Source organism: Haliotis cracherodii, unplaced genomic scaffold, assembly GCF_022045235.1.
Source record: "Haliotis cracherodii isolate W230 unplaced genomic scaffold, xgHalCrac1.p SCAF_10, whole genome shotgun sequence".
NCBI lineage: Eukaryota > Metazoa > Mollusca > Gastropoda > Lepetellida > Haliotidae > Haliotis > Haliotis cracherodii.
The window spans coordinates 4657798-4680202 of record NW_027266265.1 but is presented as its reverse complement, the minus strand read 5'-3'; the positions used below and the strand labels follow the sequence as shown (position 1 = coordinate 4680202).

Sequence of the window (22405 nt, the reverse complement as noted above, 5' to 3'; positions counted from 1 at the left end):
ACTCTCACTTTTCATTGTTGCCGAGCAGGCATCATTGGAATATATAGTTTCAGAGCATCACTAATAAAACAATCAACAGAAACACCAAGATAAAGTCAACAATCACGGAAATAAACTCTAAAATATATGTGAGAGTAATAACATTTACATATTTGATCGAAGAATGGGAACAGACAGGAATACTGGAAAAACAACGTGTGAAGAAACTAGTGTAGTTGATTACGTGTTAGCATCCATGGACATAATCCCACATACAAACAATCTTAATATTTGTGATTGTAACCCTCTTTACCTGTTGTTCACTGTGCCCCGTCGCTGTCCCATCTTTTCCACTTAACGAACCCATCACAACAGAAGAAGTTATAAACAGCTGTTAGGAATTTGAAGAACAACAGCCAGTGGTGAAGACACTACCGATAATAAATATATATAAGACGCTATCCACATAATGCTGACACTGTCTACACGCCTATTTGATAAAATATTTAACAGCGGAACATTTCAGGAAAGCTGGCTGACTGGTGTAAACAGGCCGATTTACAAGAACATCGAAACCAACCTGAAATCTACAGACCAATCACATTACATTCTCTCTGGGAAAACTATATAACTCTGTTTTGAAAAACCGACTGACAATATTTCTTAATTTACAATCAGAAGCACAAGCTGGATTCAGAAGTGAGCGCTCAAAATTTAGATCGCATTTTTACCTTGCATACACTCATTGAACTAAAACATACAGGGAAAAGAAATTGATTTGTGCTTTCAATGATTTTCATAAAGCTTTCTCTAACTTCAAGAGAATTGGACTTACAGCCATGGTGAAAATGGAAAGTGTCTAAATATCATACAAAGTATGTATCAATCTATAAGACCATGTGTCTCATAATAACATAAATGCTGTAATGGTCAAGTCTTTTGTATATGTCGGTCAGTAGACAGTGAGCTGAATCAGATTGTAAATGTTGTATGCAATACAGCTTGCAACCGTAAATATATACGTTATTGCTTCATAAATTAACGTATATCACTACTGATCTTACTGACTGTTTGTTTAATGTGCAAAAACAAAATTTGAATACGTTCTAAATCACTGTCTGGTCTAGGAAACTACTTCCTGTAGCATAGCTTACCTCTTGCTACATTCTGTGGCCCGGTCAGTATCAAGTAGCTATGACAAATGAAAATCCAGACACTTCAGGCACACAAATATTATTTGGCGTCATGTAACACCAGATGTTATCAACCAATACTCATGTCGTAGACAACCATAGAAATATGAAACATCAATGCTAGAGAATAACTTATTTCGATTTTCCAACAAAACAAATTCCATTTGGCGTAAACGTTAACAATAGCGGTAAACATATATTAATGGAACACTACAAATCGGTGGTGACGTAGTTGTTTGCAAAAGGAGGTTGTTGCTACAGATGAATAACAGTTTTGCCGAAACAGTAAGCTCTTAGAACTCTTGTTTGCCAGCTGGGACCACGTCAATATACCATGTTTGAAATGTATGTACATGTTGAAAGCTTTGACAGAGACATGTATACTTCACACACAAAAAAGTACAAGTTTACTTTTCTACAGTATGATATATATACAGTATAGTAACACAGCTGGCTTCAGTTAAAGCAAATACAATCTTCAGAAAATATGAAATCAGGTCTATGTATGTGAATATGAACGGATCCTTCCTGTGTAATGCCTCACCAAGCATCACCAAGCGCTGCGATCAATCCGTTCAGCTTATTGAGCCATTTTGGTTTAAACATGCATTTCCTCTGGTTTAAACATGCATTTCCTCTGGTTTAAACATGCATTTCCTCTGGTTTAAACATGCATTCCTCTGGATTAAACATGCATTTCTCTGGTTTAAACATGCATTCGCTCTGGTTTAAACATGCATTGCTCTGGTTTAAACATGAATTCCTCTGGTTTAAACATGCATTGCTCTGGTTTAAACATGCATTTCTCTGGTTTAAACATGCATTCGCTCTGGTTTAAACATGCATTTCTCTGGTTTAAACATGCCTTCCTCTGGTTTAAACATGCATTTCCTCTGGTTTAAACATGCATTTCCTCTGGTTTAAACATGCATTGCTCTGGTTTAAACATGCATCCCTCTGGTTTAAACATGCATTTCCTCTGGTTTAAACATACATTTCCTCAATATCCCGTATACGCTCGTTGACGTATACCAGACAGAAATATAACCTGTTTTGTCAAATAGATCTACAAACAGCCAATCCTAATTACTCTCCAAAACATACGTTAATTTCAAGACCATACACATCATATTACAATATTGAATAAGAGAACACGAGATAAAAAGCGATCGTTAATAAAGCAAAAAACTAAGCTGTGAAACAATATCAGTGTCTAAAAGGAACTGAAACACTTCGCGATATTTGTAACCTAAGCAAAAGAGACCAAATGAAACAAAAGGCTTAGGTTTCAATTCAGCATTTTTCAATGATGGCCATGATAGTATTTGATTAGATAGACAATGCAAGTCAGTCATTTTTACTTTTTTCTTGTACGTTGTGGTAATGTATAAAATATGTATAAAAGCCATACAGGTTGGATGTGTTTTATGTTTTGTGAGTACTCGTGAAGCGAGGGGCGCATTTTAGGATATGTAAACAAAATATACCAACTTCAACAAACAGACACATTATTTTTTCGTGCCTCCGCTGTTCTAAACATGCTTGACGTCCTTTCGCAAGGCGTTGGCATGTTAAAGCCCCTCTTATCAAATATGGGATTGGATGTTATTTGGACGATAATTGTGAGAAGCCGTAAAAGAGATGGCATCGTGTTTGTTTAGGATAAATAACAATGACTTCAAACACACCACACTATGCAGTACCCCCTATATACTAACCCCGCATCCATGCAGTATACCAGCATGTCACACATACAAACAACTACTAGTATTTCATTGAAAGTAGACACATATTCAAATTTTTAATCTTTTAGATTTTGCAACAAATGAACAGATTGTACAATAGCAAAGTTAGTACTGTACATGTTTTAGCATTTCCATATAATATTAAATCCAGGTCATTTAATGTTATGTTGTAGTACATTGAAGATTGCAGTAGTTGCAACATTAAAAGATGTAATGTGTAGGATCCTCATAATGGTATCCACAGGAGCTGGTGGTAGACTCATGGATATGTCAATTATATTTCCGTGCATTTAAATCACTGCAGCATAACCTAAGGCGGGAATGGATAGTCGGACAGAAACGGTTACCATAGTCTAAGTTAAAGCCAAATATTTTAGGATATTCTATTATGGTGATACTGTTAGTAAAGGCCTATATCCGGTAATTTATTCCTCATTCGCTCTCTTCTGGGTAAAAATGATTCGTTGAGTTAACTGTTGTAGCATATTCAGTCTTGGTTTATCTGTTCTCCATTTAGAATAGAGAAAAAACATGAATGAATATTTTTTATAATAAACGTAACAGAATTTAAGAGGTTTAAAATGAAATTACATTTTAATAGCCCAAGATTCGGAACATTGAGAAAACGATGTGTTGTGGAAAATAATCGTAATCGAGTTCAAACTCGGAAAGAATACTTCAAGAATATTTTTACAAATGTTTAGTAAAGTTTTCTTTTTACCTCATCCGACTGCTCGGAATATAGTCTCAGATAAACACAGATTCTAACCAAGTCTGATCTTTCTTTATGACACAGAATGCACGAGCAGATTGAGTGAGCTCCTTCCATCAGCATGGAAGGATTCCCCACAGAGAGTCGTGACAGAGTTTACAGTATCGTTGTGCTGCAGGGGTCGGCGGGTAGCGTATCTTGCAGTTTCTATTTCTAGTCTCAAGGATCCACATCGGAAAGACGCAAGGCTAGATCTTTGGTTGCATGAGGGCGGATATAGTTATAGTGTGGTGGATAAAGGGGCATGATGAGAGGGGGGGGGGGGGTGTACGTACGGAAACATGAGTACGACGGATACATGGGGGTGACGTAGATACAGTGAGATGGATGTAATATAGTGAGGAATCATGATTGTGTGAGTGCGTGCAAGGAGATACGAGGGTGGTTGGCGTAGATATTTTCATATCGAAACAAAAACAGAAATTATGTGCATACCAAAATCACAATAGATATATGTACTCTACTCTACACACGTGAGTCCCAAGCCGAAAATGCTTAGGCAGACTGCGACCTCTTAAACACTTAATGCAACAACAACAATCATGACTTATCATTCAAATTCAATCGTAAGCCTGGTATTCTGCGGTGGCGCGGCTGAGTTGACCAGACGCTATCAGCAGTATTTCCTGTCCGATTATTTAGGTCAGTTGTTTGTGTGTGTGTGTGTGTGTGTGTGTGTGTGTGTGTGTGTGTGTGTGTGTGTGTGTGTGTGTGTGTGTGTGTGTTTGTGTGTGTGTGTGTGTGTGTGTGTGTGTGCGCGCGTGTGTGCGTGTGGGGGTGGGGTAGTGGGGTGGGGCCGGGGGGGGGGGGGGAGATTGGGGGGATAGATGATAGATTTAGCAACAAGTAAGGTCATCTTGAGCGGGAGGGTATTCGCAGATGGATTAGCATATGAACTATGATTCTCTTCAGGCAGAAAATGAGGATCCACGATGTTCGACCTGGTAGAAGTGTGTTATCAAACCTCACAGCATTGGTTTTTTGACTGAATGTAGGGTCAAAACAAACTCATTCATTTACTTGAACTGAATGTTCATCTTGATTGTTATGGATAGTCACGGAGCCATGATCCAGTGTACAGGGTGTCATTAGATAGAAATAAACTAAGTAATAATAGGATTACCAGAAAAATGGGGTTTTACACACAAGCCAATAAACTTCGCTCATTAAGTAAGTCAGTACAAGATTGAAAACAGCCCCATAATTATGTATGACATGCTTGTCGGGTATTGCTACATATATATGTGAAAACAAAGTTATTAAAATGAAGAGCAAAACAGATGAAAGTTAACAATAAACGTGTACACGTGTGATATCGTCACTGCAAAAATAATGATTGTTTGTCTTTAGTATTAACATTCAAATACGTTATATCTATATAGCGATATTGTCTTTGTTCCACCGGCGAGTCAGCGTTAGCCGTACTATCTCGTAGTATAATTGAATTTCTGAAGACATCACGATACAGTTTTTACGATGCATCACGTCTGCACTAGCTCTTGATAACAGCCTTGTGTTTGGGTGTTTCAGTGGTTTAAATCGCTGCTCTTGATGTTGTTGATTAAACTTTGATACTATGAACAATATAATGTTATGTGAGAGGTTGACTTTAGAACGGTAACATACTAATAGTATATAGGATGACATAAACAGAACAATGAGAAGTTCGTCCAGATTAGTGTATAGGCAACATTTAATAATTAAAATAATTACATTCAACAACTCCCCTTTTAAGTCCATGTTCCTGACTTATAAGTAAATGCAAGATCAATCGTCCGGAATACAATGTATAGTTCTTGTCCACTTCCATATGACTATAAAGCATACAATAAGCTATCGGGTCCCGTTTAGATCGGTCTGGGTGGCAGCCTAGATAGCCATAGAATAGTTTCATCTTGGAATCTCCCATATCACTGGGAATCCTCTTCAATTTAAATGGAGTTAATCGTTACGATTCCGAACCTTCACGTGACTGTGTTTATGAACCATTGTCAAATAGTGGTGACATTAAATCTAGGAAACAATACGCGAAATCGCGCATGCACAGAACGGAAAATTTGGTCAAGGCATTAAGTAATCCGCATGCGCAGAACGATTGATTTCAGTACTTCCGCTAAGCGCTTCGAGTGCAGCGTCAAACGCGGGCCTGTAATCTAACACGCGGGGACTGACCAATGAAATCTGAGAAGTAGAAATACCGGTAGACGCTGTTGCTTGATTGACAATGTCAATCAAGAAAGGGGGGAGCTTAACGCTATCGTTCTCTCCCAGTAAATTCCGATGTCAAATAACGACGTTATTTGGACGGAAAAACGATGGTTTGAAAACGCCCAAATAACGTCGTTTTACCGTCCAATGACCATATACGGAAAAAACGACGTTTTCTTGTTTGCAGTGTTAAGCACCTCATCTTCGATAATCACCGACATGGATACACCTCCTACACCGTCATCATCCTAATCTTGTTCTCCATATGTCATCGTGCGACTTGATGGAATCCGGAAAAGTATAGATTCCCTCGAAAGACGATTACCGAAAGACGAGAGCACTTCTTCAACGCCAGTGAGCAGGAAGACCAATTTGAGGAAATGTCCGTTCAGTTGTTTCCCTATTCGTGCAAAGACGACTGTAATATCTGTCTAAGAAAACGGTGAGAAACTTATTATGGCCTTAGTATCAGATTAGGGTTGATGCAAAGTTTATGAACACAGTGATTACTTAATCTTTTATATCTCTCCAACTTCGTCAGTTGTGATTGAATTGTCCTGGCAGAACACATAATGCATCAGCAAAGTTTCATTATTGTTCATATATGCATGTTCTTCCTTCTTATTACCAATCTGCAGTGAACAATCGTACTTGTAGTCTTTACCTTTTATTGTGTGAAAATATTAGGAAAGGATTATTTCAAAAAGTATTGTAATTATAAACTGGTATTGTCCACATTGTTATTTCGGAATGACATGTGATTATTTTGATTTGATTGACAGGATCGTGTGGTCAGCTTCACTGGTTTGGTTGATGCATGTAATATCCCAATTGATGCTCATGTTGACAGGCACTGGATTGTCTGATCAAGACTTTATTATTTACAAACTCTCATACAGCAGAGACATTGCTGCTTTTGGCGTTATAATATGTCTGTAATAATATGAGAATTTTCATTATTGTTAATTTTGTTTCAGTGTGTGACAAGGAGGTATATCAAGATCCTCCTAGCGGACAAGGACTCACCTCTTGTAGTGGAGTGCCTTGAGTGAGTATGTTCTGAATGTGCAATAATCTAAAACTATTGAAACTGAAGTATCTACATAAATATTACACAAAATAATCAGAGTTTATGAGGGTGGGGCTCACAAATGATTTCTCAATCATTAGTAAGTTGCACATCAGTACATGTCTACCAAATTCAATAATGCCACCACCATTGGTTCTTTAGAAATGATGTTTATGGTTGTTTTATGAATAATTTCTTAAGTATTGTATGGAAATGTACAAGTTCTCTCGAATATATCTCCAAAGTGAACGAAAGCTCTGGATCCTATTTGTAACTGATGTAATTTCAGCTATACCATTGATTTGGTCATTGTTGCAAGAGAACAGGTGATTGGTGAGGTCTGGAAAAATCACACAGAGGAGGAATGGGCCGACAAGGACACTTTGCGAGGTATGATCAATTTTCAGGGTATGGTATTGAGAGTAGACTGGATCAAAATACATGCACTAATCAGAATCCTGTGAATGATAAGTACAAAGGAAACAGGCTAAGGGTCTGATGCCAATGGACACGATACTAATACATACATATTCATTTTACTTGTACTAAAAAAGAACTTAAGACATACATGTTATGCAAAACAAAGATCTGCAGTCAGTCACATATATACTGAACCGCAAAAGAAACGTCATCATATTTGTCCAAACACTGTAAACAAACCTTGAGACATATTTAAAAGATGACACTTGTCAAAACTGTTGAAACACAAAACTAGTCTGAGAAAATGGCAGCACAAGTCAGTATCTCGTGTGTCCGCCATGTGCATTGATGACTGTCGTGCAACGTCGATACATGGAATGGATGAGGCGGTTGATGAAGGCAATAAGCACTTGAGCCCACACCCTGAGGAACGCCTGATACAGTTCAGCTGCACTTGTCGGTCTTGGTCGGGCGTCATTCAGCCGTGTTTGAATCTCGTCCCACAGGTGCTCAATGGGATTTAAATCGGGACTGCAAGGGCAGACCACTGCATGGTTCTGATACCATTCTGCTGGAGGAAGACTCTTGTTGCTGTCGCAGTGTGGGCACGGGCGTTATCATGCTGAAACTCGCGGTTGCGGCGACGTGCCAAATGAGGTATGGCGTGTGGTCTAGAGACTTGATCAATGTGCCGTGCTGCTGTGACACCATTGCCTCTCTCGGACCGATGTTCTGGAAGACCACACGGCCAACCTTCTGTGCAAGACCAATTCCACCCCACTCAGACCACCCCACGAGTCTCTCTCAACAACACAAGCATCCAAATAACTTTCCCCACAGCGTCAACAGACTCTCCCTCTGTCATCTGCTGTTGAGATACAGCAACAACTCGTCTGAGAAGAGGACTTTTCTCGACTGCTGCTGGCGCCAATGCTGGTGATGTGTTGCCCACTGAAGACGGTCCCGGCGATGACGTGGTGTCACAATGGGTCCTCGGTGTGGCCTGTGACAGTGGAGGGGTCTGCTCGTCAATCGTCGACGCACGGTGTCCGCACTAATGATGACCTGTGAAGATTCCGGGGTAGAATAGGTCTTCAGCAACCCATGCTTGCCGTAAAAGGTGAGTGAATGAGTGAGTTAAAGCTTTACGTCACATCGGCAATATTTCAGCCATATCGTGACGAGCCGTAAAAGGTGACCATGCTTGTCCTAAAAGGTGACTAACGGGATCGGGTGGTCTGGCTCGCTGACTTGATTAATGCATGTCATCAATCCCAATTGCGTGGATCGATGATCATGATATTAATCACTGGATTGTCTGGTCCAGACTCGATTATTTACAAAACCGCCGTCATGTATAATTGCTGAGTGCGGCGTTAAACAACAAACCAACCAACCGCACTTATGTTTCGCTGGCATGTCCCCATGGTCTGTCGAGCAGTTTCCGCTGCAGTAACAAAGCATCTTAAAGATGCTGTCACACAATCTGACGACCCTGACGTCGGATGGTGACCCTCGGATGGCAGTTGCCGTGATGCGTTTGGGCGATCGGTTTTAATGTCATCTGCTTTAATTGTTTTTTTATCATCAAATTTTATTTGTAATATTAAATTATAGAAACTTTGACAAAAATTATCCAGATATTTAAATGACAACTTTTTATGCAATGTTACTTGGTATGATGTTTCTTTTGCGGTACAGTATATATGAAAATGTTCAATCAGATGCGTATACTCATTATTTACAAATTCCTTCAATAATCTTTTAGTTGAATCAAATATACAGTGTGGAAATTCCTGTAATGTGAATGTTTCTTATACTTGTAGCAGCCTTCAAGACATTTGGACCAATAGGAGGGATGACCATAACCGCAGCATCACCGGGAAGAAAGAACACAGACGAGCAGTCAAGAGGAACAAGAGAAGAGCAGCTGTGAGTGATAATTTGCTATGAAAATATCAGTAGCTTTCCATTGCTATTCGCAATGCAGGACAAGTATACAAATGTAAAATATATTTAGATTTTACTAATTTTCTTTGTTGTAACTTATAACATCCTTCCCTAATTAGATAAAGTGAGACTGTGGTTTAGTGTAAATTGTTGATAACAGCAACTTGCAATCCAGCAGAAAGAACATACATCAACACTGGCGTACAGAAACGGTAACTCGTACGTGAAATATTTAACCATTTATATACCGATGGCAACAATCAGTTTTTATCTTTTCATTAATTCTGCAGAACTTAAGTCCCACCCAAAGTCGCTGATCCAGTGCCCCGAGCCAACAGCCTGGAAGGAAGAAGTGTGTGTGTGTGTGGGGGGGGGGGGGGGGGGGAGGATGTCCTCAGCCCGCATCTCCAGACGTCAGTGACGAGGGGCAGCCTGGGATGAGGTGGCTCTCCTGGAACATCCCCAAAGATCCTTGATGCCAACATGTACCGAGGATGCTCTGGCGTATTGAAAAGACCACCCAAGGCCAAGTTGGAACACGACTCGATGAGGAGGTGTGAGGAGCCCATGCCAAAGAAGTTGCCATCTTAGGCCATTCGATCCACACAGATAGGAGAGATGGTAAATGTCACACACTCTTTTTCAGCCTTGTCTGAAGTTTATGAACGTGGGACCAAAAAAGTACATTTTAAAATTCACATTTGAATTATCAAAACAGTGATTTTGCGACCGACCATTTGACATTCTTGGCGTGGAGTGTGTTATAACCAGATTTTGTTTTAGCTGAAGCTGCAAAACCATATATATTTTTATTAACACTGTGAGCCTAGATATTTCTTTTAGAAAAAAAACACCTGGCAGAACATTCCAGGTTTTTTCAACAGTCTGGAGCATAATTAATTTTTCCAGAAAATCCGACACCCTCACCCCCAGGATATCAAGTAGTCGGTCCCAAACAGCCGAATGTGCAATGTTAACTTCAGTTTGGTTTGATCGATAGTTTTCTTTGTAAATGGATGCAATGAAATCCAATTATGTCAATGCCAGTATTCAATTATTCATCTGATGATGATTGAGACCATGGGTTGAAATGTGGCTTTTTTCTGATTTTGGCAATATTGCAAGTATCTTGAGATAGAGAACATCAGTTACAGATTTCTTGCATTGTACTTGTGTGAGCCCAGCTTAATCACATTAGACATGGTTTTTGTCTTTTTTTCATCGGGCATTCAATGTGGAGGTTGTGTTATTTCCAGCTTTGCTCGAATCCTGCCCCAGTCAGCCTACACCAAACAGGACAAGCGAACAGAAGGTTGTAAGTATAGAAAATCAGGTAATTAGTATTTTCAGGGTTTCATCTAAGTTTTGGGGGAGGTCTTTGTTCGGGGTGTCGATTTATATATTCCTAAAATGGAATCAAAATATTATTAATTTAAGTTTATGTACACATTAGCCTGGCTCTGAATGTAACAAATATATACTTTCGTTCTTTGAAAATGTTGCCAGCCACATGCTCTTACCCATTAGTTCCCTAGATAAACCCTGATTGTATTCATTTAGCACTATTCACATTATCATTTGGGGACTAACACACCTTTTTAACATCATTTATTCTAACATATTCAGTTGTCATGTTGATAATGTATTTCTTACTGCAATCTACAGTAAGAACACTAATGGGAATTCCATGTAAGAATATAGATCCCCTGCAAGTTGGCAGCAACCCATGCTTGCTGTAAGAGGTGTTTAAATGGACCCGGTGGTCAGTCTCGGTGGCTTGATTACATGTCATCATGTGTCAATTGCATTGATTGATGCTCATGATGTCAATCATTTGATTGTCTGGCCCAAACTTGATTTCTTTACAAAACTTCGTCATAACTTTGATATTGCTAAAAAACTAGCACGATATTCTACTTTCCTCCACATATATTCACCATTTTCCCACCAACTTTGAAATATGAATAAGAATGTGTACTCATGCTCATAGAGAATTAAATCTTAATGGGGTCACGGCACATTTTCGAGGGGTAGGTAGCGCTGATGTAGCCAGGATGAAGGAAGAGGTGAGGCGCCTCCCTCAAAGCCTTCCTAGGGGATTATGTGCATTTACATTATACAATCATGTGTTGCATAAAGTTGTGTTTCCTGTTCTGTGTTACAGATATCCACCATTTGTGATGTCGAATAAAGATAAATCAAAACAGTATAACACCTACTAATTTACTTCCTATAATACTCCACCCCATTGTCCAATCTTCTTACAACTATTGTATTTTTTCAGAGAATGACGTCATGATCAGTTCTGCAAGAGGCGCAGAGGAAATAGTAAACTCGATCGAAAGTCTTGCTTCCCATGTCAGTGATGCAATGCCAAGATCACATCTGGTTCTTGGATCTTTATTTGACAGACTGAAGACATTGGGCATGAAAAAAATGCTTAGAGTAAGAAAATGAGGACAATAAGCAAGACTCTTCAGGAACAGTTGTCTGACAACCCTCATGTCACTATATGTGACCACAGCCGCCAGCTTATCGTGCGGGATTTCCTTGTTTCTGTCCATTTAGCAAATAAAGGGAACTTTAAATTTTACCATTCATTAAGGAAGGCAATGGCATGCAACCCCGCCAATTGATTGAAAAAAGATTGACCGAATGCTGTAAAAAGAAGACTTCTAAATAAATTTGTTGCATGCTAACACCTGAATTTTTTAGCATTATTTTGTTTCGGCTTTATTAACCAGGATTACCAATTATGTATTGGGTGAAAAAAGGTTAACATAACAACAACAAATTGTCATATAAATACTAGTTCTTTTGGATCAGTCCAATGACAAACGTGAATGGGAGTTGATTTTTGTTGATGGCTCTACAGTTATTCAGGGTTTTTATGTTTTTGTGTTACAGTGTCAGTGGAACAGTTAAGAAGTTCCTTGTGCCTGAACGTATCGATAATAACATAGTAACAAAGAAAGGAAGGGGAACACTAACGTGTGTTGAAATGACAATCGCGGATGTTGAAAATGGACAAGAAACACCATCATTCATCCTAGTCATTGTTTAAGTGTGAGTGGCCTCGTTTTGAGTGCATTTCATGAATAGGTCTTATCAAATAAAGTTAACACTTGATTTTGGTAGTTGTATCTTTGTAGGTGCCAGATAAATAAAAATAGATTGAACTATGTCGTTTTATTTTATGATTGAAGCTTTGGATTTTAGTAGGTTCAACCCATATCCTTCTTTAACAGTTATTCAAGTTAGCTGAAGTTATGTGATGATTCTTTACATGTATTGAATTAGGTTATCAAAATCAAACAGGATAATCCATTTCACAGTGTAAACTATTTGCAACATTTAGCTTATTTAAGTTGTATGAGGGCAGCCTGTAAATAACCGACATAATTGTTATAGTAAGCAAGATCCCTTCCCGTTTGGGTCACTCGAGCCATTTAGTTGCCTATTGCAAGTCGCCTATATTGCTGAGTACTTTTGCTGTTTGTTTACGTCATTAAATACCCAATTTATATACTTCCACAATAATGCCTAATGAGTTTAAACTATCTGAAAGGCACAAGGGGAAAGTCTTGTGGTTTTAGTGTGTGCTCCTCATTAAGTTACACTAAATGTAAGATAAAATTGATTTAATCTGAAACATTTCTGAGGATATTGAGGAAGGATATGCCCACACTGACATAATGTACTAGAAACAAGAAGAAAGATACTAGAAGAAAATATTGCTTCCGGATACCTTTCGGAAACCTTCCAGATACCTCCAGCAACCTTCAATTTCTTCGTAATTGTCAGACAACTTTTTTATGTGTTTCACGGCTAATTGAAAAAAAAGGTATCTAGGCGGATCCAAAGTGGGAAGGTCAACGGATTGTTTTCCGGAATCCGGAAACCTACTCTTGTTTTTTTCTGTGAATATTTTCCTGAATTAGCTCAGGTAACATTTAAGATCTTTTATGAAATATTTCTCATTTTTCTACTTTTTCACAGACATATTTTTAATTTTATGAAATATTTCATTTCCTCATGGAATGGTTTGTAAATGAGGATTGATGATCGATATTTATTTTTTTTATTCATATTTACTTTTCATATTATGATAATATTTAAGCATAATTCTGTTACGATTTTATCGTCAATGTGGAAACGACATTTACCTTAATTAGACATCGGTATTTTGCATTCCGACCAAGAACAATCGCAAACCATCGATAGCTTCCGGTTTGCCAACACAAGATCATAAACGTTGAATCACAGTTTGACAAAAGGTAGCATATTCAAACACGTTGTTGTGATCATATAAATGTATCGATGACTGAGCCAACAAGTTCACTTTAACTGTATCGCAGCTTGATCAATCCTCTTACCGTGGAACTAAGACAGACATTGTCTAGACATGCCTTTACAGCCTGATGTCGTTAAAGGTGCACAATACAACTGCACAATACAATTGTACAACACAAGTGTACAATGCGTGTGACGAATACAAACTACAGTCGATAGAACCAAATCATCCTTTCGCTGACGTTTGCTGTCATTGGTCAACTTAAACTGTCATGCGACCATCCTTGAGGTGCACCGTGTGTTCAAAGCAGTAACATACACAATGCAAACAACTAGAAACAGGTGGTCAATATTTAGATACTTAACGAGCCAAAAGAAGAATGTTGGCTACGTTTTAAGCTGAAAATGCAGAAATGTGTCCTTGGGAAACCTTATGTGCAACGTGCACCACCGGCAACAGCTGCACGACAGCACGCAACTATAACATTAGTCGATGCCAAAGCCCTGCAGCTTGTGTTTGGTCAGTGTAAATATATTTGCTTTCAAATGAAATAAATCGATCCAATGTACCTATGGATTCATTTGTTAAACAACGCGTAAGTACTGCCACGGGAGACACCTTTTCTCATAAGTAAACCATTGTTTGTTGTTTTTAAACAGTCGGTGTAAATACGGGGAAATGTTGCGATTCAATGCACCGATGGCGTGCTGTTTATTTGCGTGAATATGACTAATGACAATATGTTAGGTAACCGTGCCTTCTGACGTCACGGGCACCTGTTTGGGGTTACAGTGGCTATAAAATGCCACGGCTTTAGGGTTCTGAACATCTTCATCATGAAGCCGTTGCTGGTGCTGTGTTTGCTGGTCTTCCTGGCTGTTGCCTACGTGGGCGGACGCCTTCACCGTCTAGTAGACGGAAGTGGATACCACCCAGTAGTATCATACAGCGGAGTCGCTCACCTGTAAGTGTGCCTGTATATCACATTTGGATGGAACGTATTTGCCACCATGTAGAAAAAGGATGATTTCATACTTGAATAATTACACACTTGATCTTCACACGAAAACGTCATGCTAATTGTAGTTCATTTATTCTGCGTATGTATTCAGTCAATAGTTCGTTAGTAACTTCTAAAACATTTGTCATTCCTATTCGTTTTATAGATTTAGGTTTGTTCTCGTGTTTCTTTGTTCATCTATATGTGCAATCACAAAAAAATAATCTTTCATTTTCATTTTGTTAAAAGGTACAACCACCCCCAGCGTACTACCACTACCCCCCCTCCCGTTACCTTCCCGTCAGATCTTTACAACCAGCTTCCAGAAGACATTCTCGACAACGCTCTGTGCTACATGCTAGAAACCAACCTTCAAATCAAATATGAGGCTCTATTTCAAGTTGAACAAATCTACTGGAATATGCGAAAGATGATAAAATCTAACATCAGGGAAGGTCTCGCTGTTGTACGCGATGAAGGTAAAGGAATTGTTCCTTTTATGACAAGTTTATGTACAACAATAGATGTCCCAAATAAAATCTCTCAAACAAGATATGCCTACTGAGAATACACGACTGCACACACAGTTAATGGTGAAACCATGATTTCAAATTTACATGTTTTTGTTTGCATTGGTTGCTGACCTATTATTAGCCGGATCGTCACGGGTTATTATTATTTTCAGCACTCGCTGACATGTCCCCTGCTGGTAAGGATAAGTTATGCAGTCTGCTTCAACACATGCCTGACAGCTACAACTCCTGTGGCTTCCAAAACCTCGTCAGCATCTTGGCCAACAACTGCACGTCGCCGGTCAGCAACACTGTGTCAACAACACCCACGCCAGCTGCACCAACTACAACGAAAGCAACTACAGCGAAAACATTTACATCAACATCAACAACGACCCCTACTCCCACACTTAGTAAGTCTATATCGATAATGCATTATCATAGTGCATATCTTCGAGGATAAGCATGACCAAAGTAGATACACCAGTGACTCAGAATGTTCGTGAACCCAAAACCTTTTGATTTCGAAGTCGTACCAGCAAGGCTGTAGATATGGGAGGCGTAAGTTGGCTTCCATTCTCAAAAGAGTTTCACACTTTGCATCCTTCACGACCACCAATGCTCATTGTATCATTCATTCTTTATGAAAACACAGATCATTGTGGATATATGTGTCCTGGATCGTGAGTGAGTGAGTTGTGTTTAACGTCGCTTTTAACAGTATTCCAGTTATATCAAGGTGTGTCAGCTTAATGTGGGAGGAACGCCCGAAGTCTGACGTTTACCACTTCGGTGCAACCCATGAGCACGGGTATGGTGCTGACAAACCTAGAAACATAATTGGGGCGAACCGGGATTCGAACCCACAATCATAGGTTTCTGGCGTGCCCAAGGGACGCAACTCTGCACAGCGAATCGCGGCGCCTTAGACGACTTGGCCAACCGTGCCCCCTGTCCCGGATCGGTTGCTAGGGTCCCCATACAATATATCACATCACGCTGGTGTAGTCATTTCACATTACCTTCACAGTTAAAGTGGGTGGCCAAGCCTTCTAAGGTGCAGAGTTGTGTCCCTTGGGCATGCCAGTTACCTATGATTGTGGGTTCGAATCCGGGTCGCGTCGATTGGTTTGTCAGCACCAGACCCGTGCATTTGGGTTCCACCGAAGTGGCAATCTCATTAAAATCAGATCTTAGCTCTCGCTACCGCTGAACTAAGATCTGAGGACATCCCATTACGGGTCAAGTCAGACCGACCTTGAGCGAACTTTGACCGACCAATGGAATGACCAATCAGAAGGCAGCTTTCTCGTGCTTTACGGCACTAATTTCAAAATGGCAACAACGCTTCGAAACATATTTTGACAAATTCTCGATTACAAATTGGAAACCTGAACAAAAGAACATTCTGGAATGGCTAATCGATGGTCTAGATTGTAAGGATTCATTCGTTAAACCCGTAACTATCGTTCGTAATACCCAATGTTAAAGTTTTCGGGGCTGCATGATTTGAAATCACATTCCGACTGTCACTTTCATGATCTGGTAAGCGACGCTCTGATTTGTCGGATGAAAGGTCGTTCTGACGTGGCCCCTAATGGGATGTCTTCAGATCTTTGTTTAGCGGTAGCGAAAATAAGGTCTGATTTTAATGAGATTGCCCGAAGGGGTAAACGTCCTGCATCACTTAGGGCTTTCCTCCCACATCAAGCTGTCACGCCGCGATATGTAAACTGTAAAACTGTAAAAAGCGGCGTTAAACCCAACTCACCCACTCACTAACTCACAGTTAAAGGGCTTTCAAAGTTTGACAAAGTATATAGAATTGACAACATTAATCATTTTCCAGATTGCAACGATATAACTTCTATCCGAAGTGTTGCCATAACAACAAGAATTGTTGGAGGCTTCGCAGCACAGCAGGGTGCCTTCGACTCCTACGCCTCCCTCAACATCGGAGGCAGCGCTAACCCCGTGTGTGGAGCTACAATCATCGACTCCTGCACTATTCTGACAGCTGCCCATTGTGTTAAGTAAGTACTTCAACCTTATACTGTCAATTGTTTTCAGTAAGTACATCACTTTATATTGCCCATTGTGTTCAGTAAGTACATCAACGTTCTACTACCCATTGTGTTCAGTAAGTACACCCACGTTCTACTGCCCATTGTGTTCAGTAGGTACACTCACGTTCTACTGCACATTGTGTTCAGTAAGTACACCCACGTTCTACTGCCCATTGTGTTCAGTAAGTACACCCACGTTCTACTGCCCATTGTGTTCAGTAAGTACACCCACGTTCTACTGCCCATTGTGTTTAGTATGTATATCAACGTTCTACTGCCCATTGTGTTCAGTAGTTACATCCACGTTCTACTGCCCATTGTGTTCAGTACGTACATCCACGTTCTACTGCCCATTGTGTTTAGTATGTATATCAACGTTCTACTGCCGATTTTGTTTAATAAGTACATCCTGTTGCTCAAAAATGATATACGGCCACTGCCTTTTCCTGTTTGTGGTGCATGGAATTAAACAAGCCTCGGGTATTTTGGTTAATGGCAAATAAGATGATTCAGTTTGCTTACAGGTTGGAATTTCCATCTTTGCAAAGGAAACACTGCCCTAACTTGTACCGTTCTTGTCTAGTGGCCAGACTGCTGATCAAATCAAAGTCAATGTCGGCAACCATACAAACGTAGCATCAACCACGCAGCTCAGCGTCAACAGCGTCACAGCCCATGAGAACTACAACACTCAAACTAAAGGTAACAATCACAGCCCATGAAAACTACAACACTCAAACCTACAGGTAACAATCACAGCCCATGAGAACTACAACACTCAAACTACAGGTAATAATCACAGCCCATGAGAACTACAACACTCAAACTACAGGTAACAACCATGGTCCATGAGAACTACAACACTCAAACTACAGTTAACAATCACGGCCCATGAGAACTACAACACTCAAACTACGGGTAATAATCACGGTCCATGAGAACTACAACTCTCAAACTACAGGTAACAATCACAGCCCATGAGAACTACAACAATCAAACAACAGGTAATAATCACGGCCCATGAGAACTACAACACTCAAACTACAGGTAACAATCACGGACCATGAGAACTACAACACTCAAACTACAGGTAACAATCATGGTCCATGAGAACTACAACACTCAAACTACAGGTAACAATCACAGCCCATGAGAACTACAACACTCAAACTACGGGTAATAATCACGGCCCATGAGAACTACAACAATCAAACTACATCTAATAATCACGGCCCATGAGAACTACAACACTCAAACTACAGGTAATAATCTTGGCCTATGAGAAAAACAACAATCAAACTACAGGTAACAATTGCCAAACTAGGTCTAATTCAAAAATAATCTACATCCAATATTGTTATTATTTTTTCGAAAATGCCGTTGAACTCAGATTGTTCATATACGAGCATGCTTACGTTACAGCCAATGATGTAGCGATCCTGAAGGTCGACCCCATTGACTTCAACGCCATCCCCAACACCGCACCAACCTGCCTCGCCACCGCCGACTACCCTCTGACAGGACAGGATTGCACTGCAGTCGGAGTTGGAACCACCAGCTATGGTAATCCCACAATGTCGTTATTATGGTTTTTATGTGGCCCAGTCGGACTTTGGTCTGAAGAAGCCATTAGGCGTGCCAGAAACCAACCTGTGATCATTGGCTCGGATCCAGCGTGGACCTGATTGTGTTTGGTTTGTCGGCACCATACTCGTTTCACCAGAAGTGGTAAACATCTAAGACCGGCACCACTTTAGTATAGTAACTGATGCTTTAAAGTTTTATTATCACCGACGATGTCAAGGATTGACTTAACATAATGAGTTTACTTGTGTCTGCTAGGTGGCCAGCAGCCAGATATTTACCTCCTGCAACACCAGTCCGTGCGAACTCAGGGCGGCAACACCTGCGCCCAAAACAACAGCATCCTCGTCAAGATGACTGACCCAAACAACCAGATCTGTGCTGGTCAAGCGGGCAAAGACTCCTGCCAGGTCAGTATAGACGACACGGACACTCGCAACATAAATGAGGCTTGAAGCAGAGGGTTCCAATGATTATGTAAAGAGTCTTGTCGTGACTAGTGTTAGCTGTGGTGTAAACAGTATGTAACCCATACTAATGTTGTAGATGAAGGTTGCAAAAGTGTAGTTCTGTCTTTGTTTTTATGAAGGTCGTATACTAGTACTTACGGTGAGTCCACAAGGTCATGGGTACTTCCCTAACCATAACAATGCTGTTTATGGATAACTGGACGAAGTTAAAAAACTTTTGTGTGATTTCAAAGAGGCGAATGTGACTGTATGATCGATCACCCATGTGTTGAGCATACCTTATGGAGTAGAAATGTTGTCTGCATTGGGGATAACTTAAGGTGACTGTCTACGTGGGGAAAATGTAAGGTTGGCTGTGTTTATAAGGGCATCGGTAAAAGTGACAGTCTTGAAATATGAAACGGTACTGATACTTGGACATTATGTAAATGTGACTATACTTGCGTGGCATGTGCAGGTGACCATGATTGCTTGGGTATCTATAAAGGTGACCGTAATTGCCAATGTGTATAAAGGTGACTGTGTTTGCCTTTGTATATATAAAGGTGACCGTGTTTGCCTTGATATATATAAAGGTGACCGTGTTTGCCTGGGTATATATAAAGGTGACTGTGTTTGCCTGGGGATATATAAAGGTGGCTGTGATTGCCTGGGTATATATAAAGGTGTCTGTGATTGCCTGGGTATATATAAAGGTGGCTGTGATTGCCTGGGTATATATAAAGGTGACTGTGACTGCCTGGGTATGTATAAAGTTGAGCTTGTTTGCCTGGGTATATATCAAGGTGACTGTGATTGTCTGGGTATGAATAAGGTGACTGGTTGTCTGGGTATGTATAGTGGTCATTGCCAGAATATATATAAAGGAGGTGTTTTGTGTGTTTTGTTATTGGCACTTCTTCATTAAAGATAAATGTTGGTGATGTTGAGTAACTAACGTTTGGTTCTTCTTCAGGGAGATTCTGGCGGTCCTCTGTACTGCCAGCAGAACGGTCAACAAGTTCTGACCGGTGTTGTATCCTACGGTGTTAACTGTGGTCAAGCCGGCTATCCAGGTGTCTACGCCAAGGTGTCCAGCTATGCTGACTGGATCGCTGCTCGTTCTGGCTGTTAAACTTTTGACGCTGTGTGCGATAAATACTTACAAACTAATTCATCATGTATTTGTCCTTTCATTCCATGTTAAAAGGAATACTGTTGTAAATCCAAACGTCTAACACTGCCGACCGGAACAAGTGTTAGATTTGTTTGAACGGCGTTTCTCATGAAACTATTAACGCATTCACTCCATGGTACAAAATTGAATTTGGGAGTACGACATGACTAAGCTATGTTATTACTCACCTGTAAAGGCAGCACCAGCTTAAAAACAACCGTTATTAAACAGTTTTTAATAACATCACGGTACTATTTTGGGTATCAGGTGGTCATTCGAACGAGGGGCTTCGGTAGTACTGTGCAACTGACACTCTGCAACGTCGACTCTACTCCTAGAGGGAAAATCTTCTCTTGATAACACCACGCTTGCATCTCAAAACAGTAGCATTGACATACTTTCCTGGAATATGTCAAGTCCGGTAATTTTGGCAGATGCATATAACAGTACACATTCATTTGATATAGGGTTTTCGGACTCTCACTTTTCATTGTTGTCGAGCAGGCATCATTGGAAAATATAGTTTCAGAGCATCACTGATAAAACAATCACCCTCAACAGAAACACCAAGATAAAGTCAACAATCACGGAAATAAACTCTATAAAATATGTCAGAATAATATCATTTACATATTTGATCGAAGAATAGGAAGAGACATGAATACTTGAAAAACAACGTGTGAAGAAACTAGTGTAGTTGATTACATTTTAGCATCCATGGACATAATCCCACATATAAACAATTTTAATATTTGTGATTGTAACCCTCTTTACCTGTTGTTCACTGTGCCCCGTCTCTGTCCTTATCTTTTCTGCTTAACGAACCCATCACAACGGAAGAATTAATAAACAGCTCTTAGGAATTTGAAGAACAACACGGCCAGTGGTGAAGACACTACCGATAATAAATATATAAAAGACGCTATCCACATAATGCTGACACTGTCTACACGCCTATTTGATAAAATATTTAACAGCGGAACATTTCAGGAAAGCTGGCTGACAGGTGTAAACAGGCCGATTTACAAGAACATCGAAACCAACCTTAAAACTACAGACCAATCACATTACATTCTCTCTGGGAAAACTGTTTAACTCTGTTTTGATAAACCGACTGACAACATTCCTTAATTTACAATCAGAAGCACAAGCTGGATTTAGAAGTGGATGATCAACATTTAGATCGCATTTTTACCTTACATAATCTCATAGAACTGAAACATACAGGGAAAAGAAATTCATTTGTGCTTTCAATGCTTTTCAAAAAGCTTTCTCTAACTTCAAGAGAATTGGACTTACAGCCATGGTGTAAATGGAAAGTGTCTAAATATCATACAAAATATGTATAAATCTATAAGACCATGTGTCTCAATTACATAAATGCTGTAATGGTCAAGCCTTTTGTATATGTCGGTCAGTAGACGGTGAGCTGAATCAGATTGTACATGTTGTATGCGATACAACATACAACCGTAAAGATAGACGTTATTGCTACATGAATTAACATATATCACCACTGATCTTACTGATAGTTTGGTTAATGTGCAAAAACAAAATTTGAATACGTTCTAAATCACCTGTTTCGATTTGGTAACGTGATAGTTCGTGTGACGTCTCCTATTCGCGAGTCTGGTCTAGGAAACTACTTCCTGTAGCATAATGGCTTAATTCCGCCTTGTATGGCTACATAGATTGCATCTAGCATATATAAATGCATTGTATATGCCCACATAGCCGTGACACGGCGTAAAATAACTTCTGTCACTGGTGGAATGCAATTTTGCAAGCCGTAATACCGTCGAGAACGTTGCCGACTTACGAGATGACCTCTTTCATCTTGCTCAAGGTGCATACCCTGATCTTCCTTATGAACTTCAGGAGAGGTTGGCTCTGGATGCACTGAAGAGGGCTGTGGATCAAGACTTGAGACTCCGGTTCATGGACCGAGGTGTACGTACCTTGCAGGAAGCGGTGGATGTAGCTGAGC

At 40.0% G+C, this 22405-nt stretch overlaps 1 protein-coding gene and 1 pseudogene across 1 annotated transcript; both read left to right on the top strand.

The window, feature by feature from the left end:
* The first annotated feature begins 3750 nt into the window (after positions 1-3750).
* Positions 3751-22405, top strand: part of LOC139445801 (uncharacterized) — a 49156-nt pseudogene continuing 30501 nt past the window's right edge.
* Positions 14451-20414, top strand: LOC139445449 (serine protease 29-like). The gene is made up of 8 exons (XM_071226597.1): positions 14451-14594; positions 14880-15109; positions 15316-15555; positions 16992-17175; positions 17792-17910; positions 18631-18771; positions 19051-19202; positions 20218-20414. The coding sequence occupies exons 1-8, from the start codon at positions 14467-14469 to the stop codon at positions 20374-20376; spliced, it is 1353 nt and encodes a 450-aa protein (XP_071082698.1). The 5' UTR covers positions 14451-14466; the 3' UTR covers positions 20377-20414.

Bases quoted from the DNA above. Each gene is read 5' to 3' on its own strand.
- LOC139445449 (XM_071226597.1), top strand. From the start codon at position 14,467: ATGAAGCCGTTGCTGGTGCTGTGTTTGCTGGTCTTCCTGGCTGTTGCC. The intron at 15,556-16,991 runs GTAAGTCTATAT...ATCATTTTCCAG, and splicing joins GACCCCTACTCCCACACTTA to ATTGCAACGATATAACTTCT. The intron at 19,203-20,217 runs GTCAGTATAGAC...GTTCTTCTTCAG, and splicing joins CGGGCAAAGACTCCTGCCAG to GGAGATTCTGGCGGTCCTCT.